Genomic DNA, 15,538 nt, shown 5'->3' with positions numbered 1-15,538 from the left:
CCCCCCCCCCCCACCCCGGCATCTGCAATGGAGCAGCCTACATTGTGTCTCCCTCGGGCCGCTGGGGCTCCAATCCAGCCAAGTTCTCAGCTGGCTGCGGCAGCTGACACCGTCTGACCACCGCCCCCCCCCCCCCCGCCCCCGCCCGACCGTCCCAGATCTCCTGGGGAGCTTTGAAATGGACGCCAAAAAAACAGTGAGTGATGACTCTCCAATCAGCTCCAAGCAGAAAAGGCACAGAAGGGCTGACAGCACACCCTCCTCCACATTTTCTTTCCAGATCAATTGAGGAGAAAATAATAATAGTAATAATAATAGCTGGTGAAAAATAATACATGAATGTGTATTACATGTATGTGTGTGTGTGTGTGTGTGTATGTGGCATCTTATCATGTTAGAGATGCATTTGCTCATGGAAGCTTGGTGAATGGCAAAGACAGTCAAGTGACACTCCCCACACCATGAGTATAACCATCTTTAATTCCTCGACTACTTGACTGAATACTTGGGGTGGCGGGGTTGTTGGTTGTTTGTTCTTTCAGGCTCTTCTATTGACTAAAAATGGCTGAAAATGAGTTCAGGGCCGTTTCTAACAATCTGAAATCAAAGTAGCCTTGTGATAGAGTAAGATCAGTATACCTTGTTTGAAAGGTAATTACAGAACTAGTAGGCTCACTAAGGCATAATTGTTGATCCATCCATCTTTCTAATATAGCCAAGGATATGAACTTCAAATGGTGACATTAAATCAATTTCACACACACTCAACTATCACTTTTTAAGTTGGGTAGCAAGGTCCAATATATGCGTTATTTGCAACTTGGACACACAGGTGCACACACGCATACACACTCTATATTGAAAGGTGGTTGTGTGAGGCACAATTAAAACACTCAGAGCCACTCGTAGAATTCTCAGTAGTGAGCAAGCCATCTGTCCACTTTCTCCTTTTAATAGTACAGGACACACCTTTGGTGAGTCAGACTCTAACAATCATTCTGATACGTACGTGTGTGTGTGTGTGTGCGTGTGTGTGTGTGTAGGGGGAAACTATAATAAAAAGAGGCCTTTAATTAAATGAAACTGCCACTCGGGGATCAAGCTTTCATGCTTGTCAGCCTACTCTCAAAATAAACATCTCAAAACTCGGCCCGTGGTGTCACTTTCTCACAGGCAAAGCATACTGGGTAATCCCCAGACCTCTTGACAGCTCAATAATGTTCAAACTGTTTCACGGGTGAATGGCGGCAGTTGCATGAAAGAAAATATTAATGTCTGGAATTAATAGAAGAAAGGACCGGGGGTTGACAAAGGCAAACAAGGAGAGGGTGTCAAGTTAGTGCCGTGTTAATTGTTAAAGGGGAAAAAAAAAAATTTTTCGAGAAAGCCAGGGAGCACTTGGTGATTTTCGGCTCCTTGAGCCTAAGTGAGTCATTGTCAAGTAAGTGACATCTCAACTAGGCAGGTTCTGAAAGGGGGTCAGCTTCCCAGAGAGGCAACCCCCTGCCTCTCCGCCTGACGAGCTGACACCTGAATGGGGCTACGTTCACCCTGCAGACAGGAGCTCCACCCACAATAAGCCTCCAGGTGGGGAGGAAGCCCGAGGGCCCGGGGTGGGCCTGGGGTGGGCCTCCAACCCTGGGCCTCTCCACCAGGTCTGCCCAGGAGACGCCCAGAGCCTCCAACACAGGGTCTCGAGGGGGCAAGAAGAATTGCTGACACCCGTGTCTCCTGTCTCGGCACACCTCGGCTCCTCGAGGCAGAGCGTCCACAGTCAAGAGTCCAGCAACCACAGACGGACAGACAGCCTCTGTCGACTGTGTGTGCACTGGGCAAGCACTCAAAGGCATGATTCCCGAGGGACCACAGCACCCACACTCTTGGCAGGGGACACAGCCTTGGCTCTGTGCTGCTGTTATCATCTCTGTTAAAGGATTTCAATTATGAGAAGGCGTCCCATGTACAATCCACATATCACTTATACACACATATTCACATACACATGCATAACATATACCTATAATATATGTGTGCATAGACCTATGTGTATTGCATACACTTGCACATACTTAAGAAGACATGTGTGTACACGTGTGCGGACATGTTCACATGCATGTTTATTCATATGTGTATATGCAGCACATAAATATAAGTGTGCACATGTGTAGCATGCAGGTTCTTGGGTGAATGTGTGTCACACATGCACACATGCATGCACGTGCACAGACGTGTATCCACACTTGTGTATATATGACATGCATGTGCATGTAACATGTGTGGATACACACCCGTATTGCACTTGGACATTTGCCTAGGTGAACGTACGTGTGGGCACATGCATAGATTGTGAGTATGCATGGGCATACGTGTGCATTCACACATGTATGTGACACACACATTTACAAATATCCAATGCCGTAGTAGGTATGATGTTTTACAGGAAGGCCTTGGACATCCACGCACACCGGGGTGCCTCCCTGGGGTTGGGGAACCGGCCCTGCAGACCCCACGCAGGGAGGCCGGCGCTGGGAGCAAGCTGGACAGGACACCTTGGATGGGTTCCCACAGGAGGGGCAGGCAGGGAGAGGAGCCCCAAATCACCAGAGGGGCGCCGGGCCCAGCCCGCGGGCCGCTAGACCCAGGCACTGAGGGAGGGAAGGGTACCAGGAGAGGCGACCTGGGCGCAGGAGCGGAGCAGGGAGTCGGACGAGGACGCAAGAGGAGATATGGGTGCTCCATCTCCTGTGCTCCGGCTCCTAGTCCCTAGCAGAAGTCAGAGGCGCACCAAGTGTGAACGGCACCAAGCGAATAAAGTCTACCCTTACTCTTTGAAAGGCTGTTTTTTTGAAAAAATAATGTACATTTGTAGCACCATTCTATACATGTGTCCTGTGAACTGTGACCTTGTCTACACACTCTGTTATAATATCTGAAGCCTCCTCCCTCCTGCCTAGCTCTCCCAAATGGTATTATACTGTGTGGCTGAATTGGGTGTGGAAAACTTTAGAATATATATATATATATATATGTATATATATATATATTTGTGTGTGTATGTGACTGTGTCACATACATTATATACATTAGAATATATACATATATGTATGTGGGTAAATACATGTGTACATATATATATACATATCAGATATATATCAGATTATACATGCATGCATATCCTATATATATATATATATACACACACACACACACACACACACACACACACACACACAAAATAGATACAAGACCCAGCCGCTCAGGTTCGCTTTAGTCTCCGCAAGGGATGGCTGCATCTTTAAAAGCCTGCCCCGGCAGTCTTCCTGGAGCCCCCCCAGGCTGCCACGCGAACACACCGGTGACTTAGTGCCATCTGGTGTTCAAAGCCGGTACTACAAGGAGAAGAGCGTCCCCAAGTTTCCAGGGGAGAGCTGTGACCTTTCAGTGCCTTTGACACTGTAATGTCACGGGGCCCTGGACAAGAAGAGTGTGACAGAAGAAACTTGAAGAAAAAAAATTTTTTTTTCGTGGAGCAAACAGCAATATGTATAACATTTGAGTACGTGATTCAAAACTGGCAGCCAGATCATTAGGGAAAGAGATAGTTGGGTCTCGTGAAGGAAGCCAGTTTGACAAAAGTAAAACTAAGCTCCCAATCTACATGAGAAATAAATCTTAGAAGAGGTAAAATGAGACACATGAAACTGCCCACGAGGAGAGAGAGAAGAGGGAAGACTTTCTTCATTAAAAAAAAAAATTAAGGGAAGGCTGGGTACCAGGGGCCTGTAACCCTAGCTACTCAGGAGGTGAAGATCTGAGGATCATGATTCAAAGCCAACCAGGGTAAGAAAGCCTGGGAGACTCCTATCTCCAAGTAGCCAGCAAAAATGCTGGAAGGAGAGCTACAGCTGAAGTGGTAGAGCCTTGAGCAAGCAGCTCAGGGACGGTGCCTAGATCCTGAGTTCAAGCCCCAAGATTCCCCCATGCACCCGTCCCCCCTCCCTGCCAAAAAAAAAAATATCTCCAGAATAGGATTGCAAAGCTATAAAGATTTTTGCAACAGAAACAACTTTAAAGGAAAACAAAAAAAAAATGAGAAAAGAGCTATGTGAGTATATCCAGGACGAAAAAAAAATTAGCAAAAGAAATCAGTGACTAAGATATGCACAAAAGAAAAGTAAGTACAAGTGAACACATTTAAGAATGTAACGGAAGAAGGAAGAAAGAGAAACGCAGAGGCTTAAACTCAAGAGCCTTTTTTTACTTGCTAAGCTTGCTTGTTAGGCTGGCACTCGACCACATGAACCAGGCCTCCAGGCCAGCATTTTTCTGGTCATTTCGGAAATGGAGTCTCTTGACTTTTCTGCCAGCTGGCTTCAAACCACAATCCTCCAGATAAAAACGTACGAGGCATAAGCACAGATATTACTCAGCAGTGTAGAACCAAGGTGTTATTTTATGTTAGAAAATGACAACAGACTTAAGAGTCAGATGAGGGCGGGGTATGGTGGCACCCTCTGTAACCCCTGCTAGGCAGGATACCCTAAGTAGGAGGGTTAAGGTCTAAGGCTGGTCCATAACCTACAAGCAATAAGGGCTAAAGGCCTAGCTACAGTGGTGGAATGCTTGCCAAACAAAGGCTAGGCCTCTAAGTTCAAAATTCAATTACTGCCAAAAGAGAAAAAAAAAATCAGATCACTGAATGTGTATTCCATTCAAACTTCTAAGAATTATCTACAGCTACGTTTTTCTCCCCAAGTGCTTTTCTTATGTTGGTCTCCATATAATATTTGTAGAGTCTTTTCTTGAACTACGGCCTCACTTGAGGCTTTTTCTGAGTAGTTTATTGGAAATAAGAGTCCCACTGACTTTCTTGCCTGGTTGGCTTCGAACCACGATCCTCAAATCTCAGCTTCCTGGGGTAGCTAGGATTATAGGCGTGAGCCACCAGCACCTGGCATCTTTTCTTTATAAAGCAAAATTACCACCGCGAAGATGCTATCATCATACAAATTAGCCTACTAAATAACAAAACAGACCTCCAGTCAGAAGTGCCTTCCGCGGAGCCATCTTAGTAACAATCTGGACTCGTGCACCTATGAACATGGCAGAATCCTCATATTACTGGGACAACTATAAACCTCTTCTCTAAGCCCTTCCTTTCTAACATGAAAGTGTCTTACCTAATGGCATAGTTTTCTTCCTGTCATTTGGAGAGGAAACTGCAAACTAAACAAATGGCATTATCTACGTGTGTTGGAAACGCAAAGAGAGAGAGAGAGAGAGCTTATTTCTGGGAGAACAGCCATTAATTTTCACTACCTGAAACCCATATTACACGAAAGACCACCACCCTGAGCCTACAGTAGCAGGGAATTTTATTACTGGTCCCAGAAATAAATGTTCATCATCGTGAGCTTCACCTAATTTTTCCCCTTTCTGCAATACTAAAACATGACCACCAGAGGGCACCAATGCTGTGATATTATTTCAGTCACCAACCCGGGAACTACTGTAGTTGACCAAACTCAAGGAAAAACACAGGGTTTTAATGCAGGGCGACTGTTGTTTTCCAGGAATTGACACCGTAGGAAGAGCAGTTGATCATGTTGCCAGGGAAAAGAGAGTTGTTGGATCACAAAACCAGATTTCAGGCCAGGCTAGAACCCAGGGCTGCTGCAATGAACTCTTACCAGCTCAGCCTCAAGTTTCCCCATAGGAAACTAAACCAGGATACAAGTAATGGAAAAAATAGGGGAGGAGGGGAGGGAAAGGGGGGGAGAGGAGGGGAGGGAAGAGAGAAATTCTACAGTCCCAGAACTGTCAAGTCTTTTCTTTGAAAAGAAGCCAAAAGAGTAGAGGAGAAGCCACAGGAAAACATGACTAAGACCTGAAGCAGGACCCAGAACTCGGACAAAAGGCCACAAGTACTACACAGAATAAACAAAAAAGACCACAGGAGAAAAGGATTTAAAAAGAAGATGACACATATATGTATCTATGCATATATATGTATGCCTACTATAAAATTAAACCACTGGAAAATGAAAGGGACCATACAATTAAGAATAAAGTAAAAGACAGGGAGAAAGAAAACTTGCAAAATCTAACAAACACCTGTTGTGTCTGTCTGTAAGCAGTGAACACAGCGACTGCACACACATAATCCCTGCACACACATAATCAATGAAGTGAATTTGTTCCATGGTTAATAGAGAGGGATTAGCCTGGTCCAGTGGGTTTCAACACACCCTAAATGCTCCCCGCTGTGCCCTGACCACTAACGCGATGGCAAAGATCCACTCACAACCCTCATAGCAAAGCCGCCGTCCAGCCAGAGCTCTGCAGGCTTCACCGAGCACAGCGAGAAAGAGGACCCCAGCGCTTACCACAGCGATCCCGGATGACCAGGTTCCGGCCTTCCTTCAGGTGGATGGTGAGGAGATAGGCGAAAGGGCTGGGGAGGTTGCTCAGGCCATCACTGGCTTCCCCGAGCACCTGCACACAACAGGACAGAAAAGAAAAACGCATTGTAGTGAGGTCTCAGGCCTAAGCCAAGGGGATTCCTGCCTAAGGAGAAGTAGCATCGCAGGGATCTGCAGCAGCTCTGGCTCCTACCAGCGATGGCAGCCCTTTGCACACTCGAATATGAAACACCTCCCTCTTCTCTAGGTCTCCATCAATCCCCACCACCAACCGGTGATCCTCCGTGTGGAGACCCTCGGGTGCTCTTCCCTGAGCATGTGCTCCCCACCACGTGCACTTGGGGACCTCTGTCTGCCCAGGGCTACCCAGCCTGGAGTTGTCCCCTCACTGTCAGATACCCACGCAGCTCCATCTCTCCCCTCTGCATGAGTGTGTCAACACCAGTGGGCCAAACCCGTGCCAAACTCCAGGCCTCTTTCTGACTATCTTTCCTGTGAATTGCACAGAGGGAGGGACGGAGCCCCTGCAAACCGTTGCCTTTCTTCAAAGAGAAGGACCAGCAACAGCATCTGCTCCTCCCCTGATTAGACATCCAATCAATCGACCCTGCGGCTAATGCTGCCCCGCACAACCTTCCCCGGGAAGTTTCCCAGGACGGCGCACGACAGCTCTGCTTCCTTCTGGCTCTCACTTCCCTGGGTGGATTTCAGCAGAGTCTCTTCCAGTCCAACCCAATCAATAGACCCCAAGTTCATCGCTCTACCCGGACACCCGCACAGCCCGCTCTGGCCGGTGGGTACAGCGGGACATCATTTAGAAATAAAAAGGGGGGTGGGCTGGGAATATAGCCTACGGGTAGAGTGCTTGCCTCCCAAACATGAAGCCCTGGGTTCGATTCCCCAGCACCACATATACAGAAAACGGCCAGAAGTGGTGCTGTGGCTCAAGTGGCAGAGTGCTAGCCTTGAGCAAAAAGAAGCCAGGGGGGCTGGGGATATAGCCTAGTGGCAAGAGTGCCTGCCTCGGATACACGAGGCCCTAGGTTCGATTCCCCAGCACCACATATACAGAAAACGGCCAGAAGCGGCGCTGTGGCTCAAGTGGCAGAGTGCTAGCCTTGAGCAGGAAGAAGCCAGGGACAGTGCTCAGGCCCTGAGTCCAAGGCCCAGGACTGGCCAAAAAAAAAAAAAAAAAAAAGCCAGGGACAGTGCTCAGGCCCTGAGTTCAAGCCCCAGGACTGGCAAAAAGAAAAAAGAAAGAAAGAAAAGAAGGCACAGAAATGCAAAGGCTGGAGGGCAAGTCTGCCCCCTCTGCGCTTGGCTGTCACTCACAGACTCTTCCTCGCGTGGAAACGCGGCAGGCGCGTGGACATCACCATCGCCGTGCAGCTTCTGCAGGGAAAACAAAACAAAACAGAATAAAAAGGCTGCTGTTACAAAGCGAAGGAAGCTGGACCTGTGAAGCTGGCGGTGACCCGATGGCTGGCACGGCCCACAGCCAACTCCCAGGACTTACAAGCGACGGCCCCCACGGCTGCTGTTAACTGTCACCCCCCAGACGTGTGGACAGCCGGGAGGGGCACGCGAGTACCCTAGGGAACAGCAAAGCATCCCAGGCGCACACGCAAAGGCTGCTGGGAGACTCGTGGCTTTGAATATTCCTGCTACAGGTGGGCTCAGAGCCTCAGGCTTCCCACTCGGTAGGACTTGGACTACATCTTCTCTAATGAAATCCGTGACTTGGGTATTCTCCCAAAAAAGAGAACACACTATGGATTTTTTTGGGGGGCAGGGGAGGGAAGTTATCACTTCTTTTTTTTTTTAATTCAATATTTAGCAGGAATCTCTAGGCTCACCCTAACATTCTTCTTCCGTGATTTCTTTTTCTTTTCTCTTTTTCACTGTGGGACTTGAACTCAGGGTCCTGGGCGCTGGCCCTGAGCTCTTCAGTCTAGCACTCTATGACTTGGAGCCACAGCGCCACTTCTGGTTTTTTTGAGTGGGTAATTGGAACTGATAGTCTCAAGGTCATTCCTGCCCAGGCTGGCTTCCAACCTTGATCCTCAGATCTCAGCCTCCTGAGTTGCGAGGCTGACAGGCATTGAGCCACGAGTGCCTGGTCTTCCATGAATATTTTTATTTTTATGCTCCCCATAAACATGGCCAACCACGTTGCTTGCAGGCTTACTCTAAGGCAAACTAATACCCAGTAAAAAATAGATATTTTTGTCTCTGTGGGACTATGTCATGCTTTTTATTTTTATTTACTTGTTCTGTGTTTAATTTTGTGCTTACATCACAGCCCTGATTTTCTATCAGTTACCTTTCGGATGGGTTCTTGCTATGTAATTATTATACGGAGTATAACAGTCCACCTGTGGTGGGCCTCCAGGGAGCTAGGCTAAGAGGTGCACATCACTGTGTCTGTTTGTTGAGATGGGGTCTTTTTTTTTTTTTCTAGATTTTTAAGTCATGGCTCACACCTGTAATCCTGGTTTGGTTTTTTTTCTGTCCAAACTAGCCTTGGATCGAAACCCTCTCCATCTCTTCTTCTCAAACAGCTTAGGATTACAGGCATGAGCCACACAACCGGCTATGGCAAGTTATTTGACCAAAGATATCAATTTGAACAACCCCTCCACAATCAACGCCCAAATCTCTGCATCTTATCGCCCCCATGGTAATATCTTTCCCCAGTTCCTAAGCCATGGAAACCGCTGATCACACCATTTCTTCATCTTTTCTACAGCCTCTTCCTAATTCAACCAAACAATATATCAACTGTTGAGACTGGCATCTTCTTGCTCGGCGTGTGCCTGTGAGCTTGTCCAAGCTGTTGTCCAAAAGACCCCCTTTTTAGCTGCTGAGTAATATTCCATTGTGTAAGAAAACTGGAGTGCTTTTTTTTAACCACTGTGCATCCATTTTAATGAGTTCTTCAACAAACCCTTTTCAAACACACACCTGGGGAAAGACAAATACCCTTGGATCTCAAAGCAAATAAATCCCAGAGTAAGCAACGATTTGCCCAATGATCTACAAGGCTTCAGAGATGGGTATTGTAACCTGTTGACCAGGGAACTTGCAGCCCTCAAACACCTTCTTGCCTGTCTCTTCGTGTTTCCTCTTGCTTCTTGATGTGTTTCTGTTTTACACCAACAACTTTGCACCAATTTTCCATCCAGCCTTACTCCACCAACATGTAGGCAATAGGAACAAAGAACTGTTCATTCCCTTTAAGTGAAGGATCTCTCACAAAAATTAATGATTTTATTTACTTTAATTAAAATTAAAGCTCAGAAGGCTAGGGGGACACTAGGAGACCAGCTGTATCCACTATTGAAAATGAAAACCAAGGGCTTGAACGCCACACCAGAAAGCGAATACACATTCGGCTTTTGTGGACACCCAGTGTGATCTGGAACAAATGTCACCCCCACGTGGCTGTCAGAAGGAACTCACAATGAAGGACACGCAGGAAGCCAACATGTAAACTAGCCAGCCATCTCTGTGCACTCCCATTTTTGTGGCCAAAGATAACGCAACCACACTCAGAAAAGCTAAACAAGACATCAACATTTGCTGAAAAGATGATTTCATCTTGGAAAACCACTCCACTAAAGTGCACGGGTGTGTCAACCCACCGATGACACATACTTACTTCAATCTATCTGTAAACCCATGTAAGCTTTTGAGAGGATGCGTGTGTATGGCTCCAGGAGTCCTAAAACTGCTTACAGGATAAAGGAAGCCATAAAATAAACCCAGCGGATCGGAGGACGACGCTGACCATGAACTAGCCACTGGACACAGTGATCAAATCCACAATGAGCACCATGCAAAACAGATGCCAACATTCCAACGGCCCTACGCACCCGAGGGCGTGGCACTTTCTGAAAGATGGCGTGGAAATGAAATATAAACAAGGCTCGGCTACTTGGTAATCCGGATATGTTTCCTAACATCTCCCTTTCCACACCCAGCTCATCAGCCCGCTCAACACTTCCCGCAGAGTCCCCATCCATGGCAAATCTTTCCTTGCTCCTAGCCCCGTGTCTGTGGGTGTATGGAGCACACACACGCGATATGCCATTGACTCATTCGACCGTGCCTGGAAGAGACTGAGAGGGCTCCCAGCCCACAGGTGGCTTGCATCCGGCCGTCCCCACCACGTACCCGGTCCACGCCGGAGGCTCTCCTGGCAGAATGGGAAAGCCCAGTGTGACGGTGCATTCTCTGTTGGTCCCCTGACACCCCTGCCATGGCTCCCTCCTCCCACCTCCTCTCCAGCCGTCAAATAACCCATCACACTGCTGCTATGTGAAGGTCTTTATGCTTGCTGGACTATCTTCTGGGAATGTTTGTCTCCTCAGATAGGCACACTACTACCTGCTACTTCACTCTTTTTTTTATTTTTATTTTTTATCAGTCACTGGGCTTGAACTCAGGACCTGGGCAATGTCCCTGAACTCCTTTTTGCTCAAGGCTAGCACTCAACCACTCGAGCCACAGCTCCACTTCTGGTTTTCTGGTGATTCATTGGAGATAACAGTCTCGGGAACTTACTGCCCTGGACTGGCTTTGAACCACAATCCTCAGATCTCAGCCTCCTGAGTAGCTGGAATTACAGGCATGAGCCATTGCACTGGGCCTTCATTCCTCTTTCTATAAAGATTATCTTCTCATGGTTGGAGTATAGTGCAGCAACAAGAGAGCTTTCCTATCATATGCAAAGTCCTGGGTTCAACCTCCAGCATGATCAGAAAACATACATATATGTATGTATAGAGGGATAGAGGGATGGATGGAAGAATGGAAGGATAAAGGAATAGAATGAATAGATGGATAAGACAGATGACAGTAGTTAGTAGATAAGTTGATGAATGATAGAACATCTCTCTCTTCATATATATGTATATATATACACACACATATATATGTGTGTAATGTGTACTTTTACATAGTAAAAAAAATTCTCTCTCTTCTCAAAAGATTCCTTTCCTGATCACTCGAGTCTATCACCAATATCTTTACCCAGCATTCTCCAGGACCTTATCCGCCATGGCACCTAGCACTTTCTGAACGTCTGTGGCTTGCCACTCCTCAGAATGGAAACAACACTACAGGACAGGAACGGATAGCGCTGTATCTCTCGTGCCCAGCTCAGCATCAGCACAAGGGAGCTGCTCACGGGATGGGATGGGATGGGATGGGAGGGAGGGAGAAGGACAGGAGACAGGTGGGATGATGCCCACTGAAAGCCTCTCCCCCGCGGCTCCCACACCTGCCCCTGGAGACACCAGCGAGTTCAGGCATACGTTTGAGGTCAAATAGAAATAATGAAGAACACCTGGAGTGCAGTAGCCTGAGGCTGACCCCCTGGCTTTATTTCACGTGAAACCAGAGGCCGTTTCCCATCCTCTAAGTTTGTCACCTCTCTCCTCCGTGGCTACCCCACTGAATCTGTGGTTGTCACTAGAACTGCACAGGCCTTCCCGAAACGTCCCACCAGAGAGTGTCTCTGAGTCACTCAACAACGCGCCCACATCAGTTAGGCCCCGAACTGAGTCAGTGGCAGCTCCCACTGCCAGGAGAAATGCCAGATGAGAAGACTGGTTGTAGGAAACCCAATGTCTTCCTTTGTGAGGCAACATTTGGGTCACCAGGGTGAGTTTTCCCAAGTTACCAAACCGTGCTACCAAACTGGTGTCAGAACCCACAATTCTATGCACGGGCTTAAGCTTTTATGTCCTGGGTTTAGTGTTGGGGCTCTGTCACTAGCAGCTAGACAACATGAGGAAAAAGTCATTAACATTATCACTGAATTTCATTCCTAAGTATGATATTAACAATAATTTCATCGATCTAACAAATATAACTGCACAGTAACAAGAGCTTAGGTCCTTGTAACGGCTGGGTGCTGGACTGTGATTCCGTGTGACCCTGGAATACTGATGCTAAGTGCTTTACGTGACTCTCCGCGTGTCCTCTTCCTCAGCCTTCCTGCCCACTCCACACACGGCAAACTCTCCTTCCTCTCTGGCCTCCATTGGTCATCTCACACTAGAGAGAGGCTGGCTAGCACTGCTGGTCGATACCTCCCATCTCTGGGAGTAATCTCACTGGCCAGCCTTTCCGTGAACACTGCTCAGATGAGCATACATGCATCCTACATATACATATCTATTACCTCTACCTGTCAGGAGCTTGTAACATCAAGAGAGAGACACTTCTACACATGGAAATACACACACACACACACACACACACACACACACACACACACAGAGCAAGGCCCTGTTGGAGAAACAATAAAAGCAAAAAAGAACTGGAGGTGTTTCCTGAAATGGTAAAATGTCTGCCTGGAAGTAGAAAGAAAGAAAGAAAGAAAGAAAGAAAGAAAGAAAGAAAGAAAGAAAGAAAAAGAAAGAAAGAAAGAAAGAAAGAAAGAAAGAAAGAAAGAAAGAAAGAAAGGAAGGAAGAAAGATAGAAAGAAAGAAAGAAAGAAAGAAAGAAAGAAAGAAAGAAAGAAAGAAAGAAAGAAAGAAAGAAAGGAAAGAAAGAAGAGAGAGAGGGAGGGAGGGAGGGGAAGGAAGGAAGGAAGGAAGGAAGGAAGGAAGGAAGGAAGGAAGGAAGGAAGGAAGGAAGGAAAAAAGAAGAAAGAAAATCCACAAGTCCATTCTCTCAATGAAACTCAAATTACATCATTCATTGATGGGCTTTTGTTCTAAATGTAAAACCAAAACTCTCAATTGGGCTGGGGATATGGCCTAGTGGCAAGAGTGCCTGCCTCATATACATGAGGCCCTGGGTTTGATTCCCCAGCACCACATATACAGAAAATGGCCAGAAGTGGCGCTGTGGCTCAAGTGGCAGAGTGCTAGCCTTGAGCAAAAAGAAACCAGGGACAGTGCTCAGGCCCTGAGTCCAAGCCCCAGGACTGGCCAAAAAAAAAAAAAAAAACAAAAAAACTCTCAATTGTATAATCACTTTTTAAATATAATTCTAACTTTAACCTGTACTATACAAAGAAAGAAAAAAAACTGAATCCTTACTTCAACGATGGAATCTCCTCTAGCATCATTAATGGAGGAAACTAAAGCAACAATACCTAATTCAATTGATTACTTGAATCATGGTTGAATAATCTGGTGATTGAATTTAAATTAAACTCATGTTCGAAATACTAGCTGTGTGCCATAATTATATCTAACTGATTAACCTTCTTGAAATGGTGGACCTTTGTTTTCAAAAAAAAAAAAAAATCACTGAAATTGAACTGGAGGCGTGGCTTTTAAGAAAAAAAGTTATGTAAAGAAAGGAAGGGACCCTTAGCACACTTAACCTAAAAGTTAGAGGACAGGTTATATTCTTGGTTTCTCTGCCAGGAGACAGAAAAAATAAAATAAAAAGAAAACTCATTCAATGGGGCTTTTTAATGCCTTAAAGTGTCCCAGAAAAGCTGCTTGTAATTGCTTTTTAAATACACAGAGGTCAACCCTAAAAGAAATGGGACTGCTAGATTCAATCAATATTACATTAATTTCAATTCTTGTCAACAACATTCTCCCCTTCCAGGATCAACACAGAAAGAACTCCTAGCCCCATATTCCAAGGGCAAGGAGAGCATGGTGTAAAAAGGAAAGGGAGGGGGAAGGGGAAGGGAAAGGGGAGGGGGAGGGGGAGGGGGGAGGGGAGGAGGGGAGGGGAAGGGAGGGGAGGGGAGGAGGGAAGGGGAGGGGAGGGGAGGGGAGGGGAGGAGGGGAGGGGAAGAGAGGGGAGGGGAGGTAAAAACAAAAGAAGCGGCTAGAAGGTGCCAGCCCCAAGTCTCACCTCTGGCTCTCTAGGTCCATTTCCTTCTAGAACAGATTTCTGCAGCTCAAAGCCACCCTGGCCAGAGGTGGGCCTCCCCTCCACGGGAGATGAGGGGTGAACCTCCTCTGAGTCTGTCTCTCCCCCGTGGGGATGACCTGCTTCCTCTTGGCTCCAGTCTAACTCCTCCTCGGATTGCTTCAGCGAGCTACTGCTGCTCTTGGGAAGGATGCCGGCCGTGGACAAGCTGTTGGGCACCGAGGTGTAGGAGGACTGAGGCCCCGAGTATGGCCGACCTTCAGGGGTTAAGGCCTCGGCCTCTAGGAGATCAGGGACAGAGAGGCTGAGGCGTCTGTCCAGGTGATGTCTTGCCCTCAAGTCCAGCGGTTTGTTGGGGTTCTTTTTGGCCTTCTTCTTGCTCAAGTTGATTAACAATGGCCTGGTCCTCTGTTTTAAGGAGCCCCAGACAGAAGGCTTATCCGGATCCATGGAGAAGCGTTCACTCCTCACAAGAGTGAACTGCCCCGATGCCTGTGGAACAGAGTGAAAGGAAGAGATGGGGCCTTGTCAGTGGGGTAAAAATACAGCCAGCTTTCCTTCCCGCAAAGCATGTGCGAACACGAGTTCAAACACATCTGCTCCATTTCATGGGGAGACATCCACTTGCGGGTGATTATCATAAGCACCCAATGGACCACGAGTTCAAAACCTACTACCACCGAGTTAGGCATGAATAGTTGACAATTCAGGGTCTATCACATGGAAAATAGCTAAGAAACAGTAAGGTAAAGAAATGGTGACTATATCAGGTGTAACTGCAAGTCACCAGGCTCCAAACATTACAGATCAGAGAGTATCTAGAAATGCCATATTGCACCTTATAGACAATTAGTGTGGGTCAATGCAAAGTAAAAAATATAAGCCAGGTGGCTGGTGAATTAGGCCTGCAATCCTAGTGACTCAGGAGGTTGAGATCTGAGGATCACATTTTGAAGCCAGCTAGAGCAAGAAAGTCTATGAGACTCTTATCTCCAGTGAACCACCAACAAGCCAGAAATGGAACCATGGCTCAAGTAGTAGAGCACTGGCCTTGAGCACAAAAGTTCAAGAGCGGTGCCCAGGGCCTGAGTTCAAACATCCATTCTGGTACACACGCACACACACACACACACACACACACACACACACACACACAAATATACTAACTCAACACCTAAATAAACAAAAAATCGTAGTCCTCACTTTGTAAAACCCCATAGTAAGAGCAATACCTCATTCTGCCCTCCTTCCTGACCAGCTTCAGC

General features: G+C 46.9%; 1 protein-coding gene across 1 annotated transcript in view; it reads right to left on the bottom strand.

Annotated features, from left to right (window-relative positions):
* Mctp2 (multiple C2 and transmembrane domain containing 2) overlaps positions 1–14,763 on the bottom strand; it is a 113,917-nt gene extending 99,154 nt beyond the window's left edge. Inside the window, exons 1-3 of the mRNA XM_048369137.1 lie at positions 14,256–14,763; positions 7,755–7,814; positions 6,387–6,495 (exon numbers count right to left, since the gene is read on the bottom strand). Coding sequence (XP_048225094.1) covers positions 6,387–6,495; positions 7,755–7,814; positions 14,256–14,723 — 637 coding nt within the window. The 5' untranslated portion in view covers positions 14,724–14,763. The remainder of the gene's footprint in view (positions 1–6,386; positions 6,496–7,754; positions 7,815–14,255) is intronic.
* Between the last annotated feature and the right edge of the window lie 775 nt (positions 14,764–15,538).

Source organism: Perognathus longimembris, chromosome 20 (assembly GCF_023159225.1).
Source record: "Perognathus longimembris pacificus isolate PPM17 chromosome 20, ASM2315922v1, whole genome shotgun sequence".
NCBI lineage: Eukaryota > Metazoa > Chordata > Mammalia > Rodentia > Heteromyidae > Perognathus > Perognathus longimembris.
The sequence above is the reverse complement of the archived record's forward strand: the minus strand, read 5'-3'. Positions and strand labels throughout refer to the sequence as shown.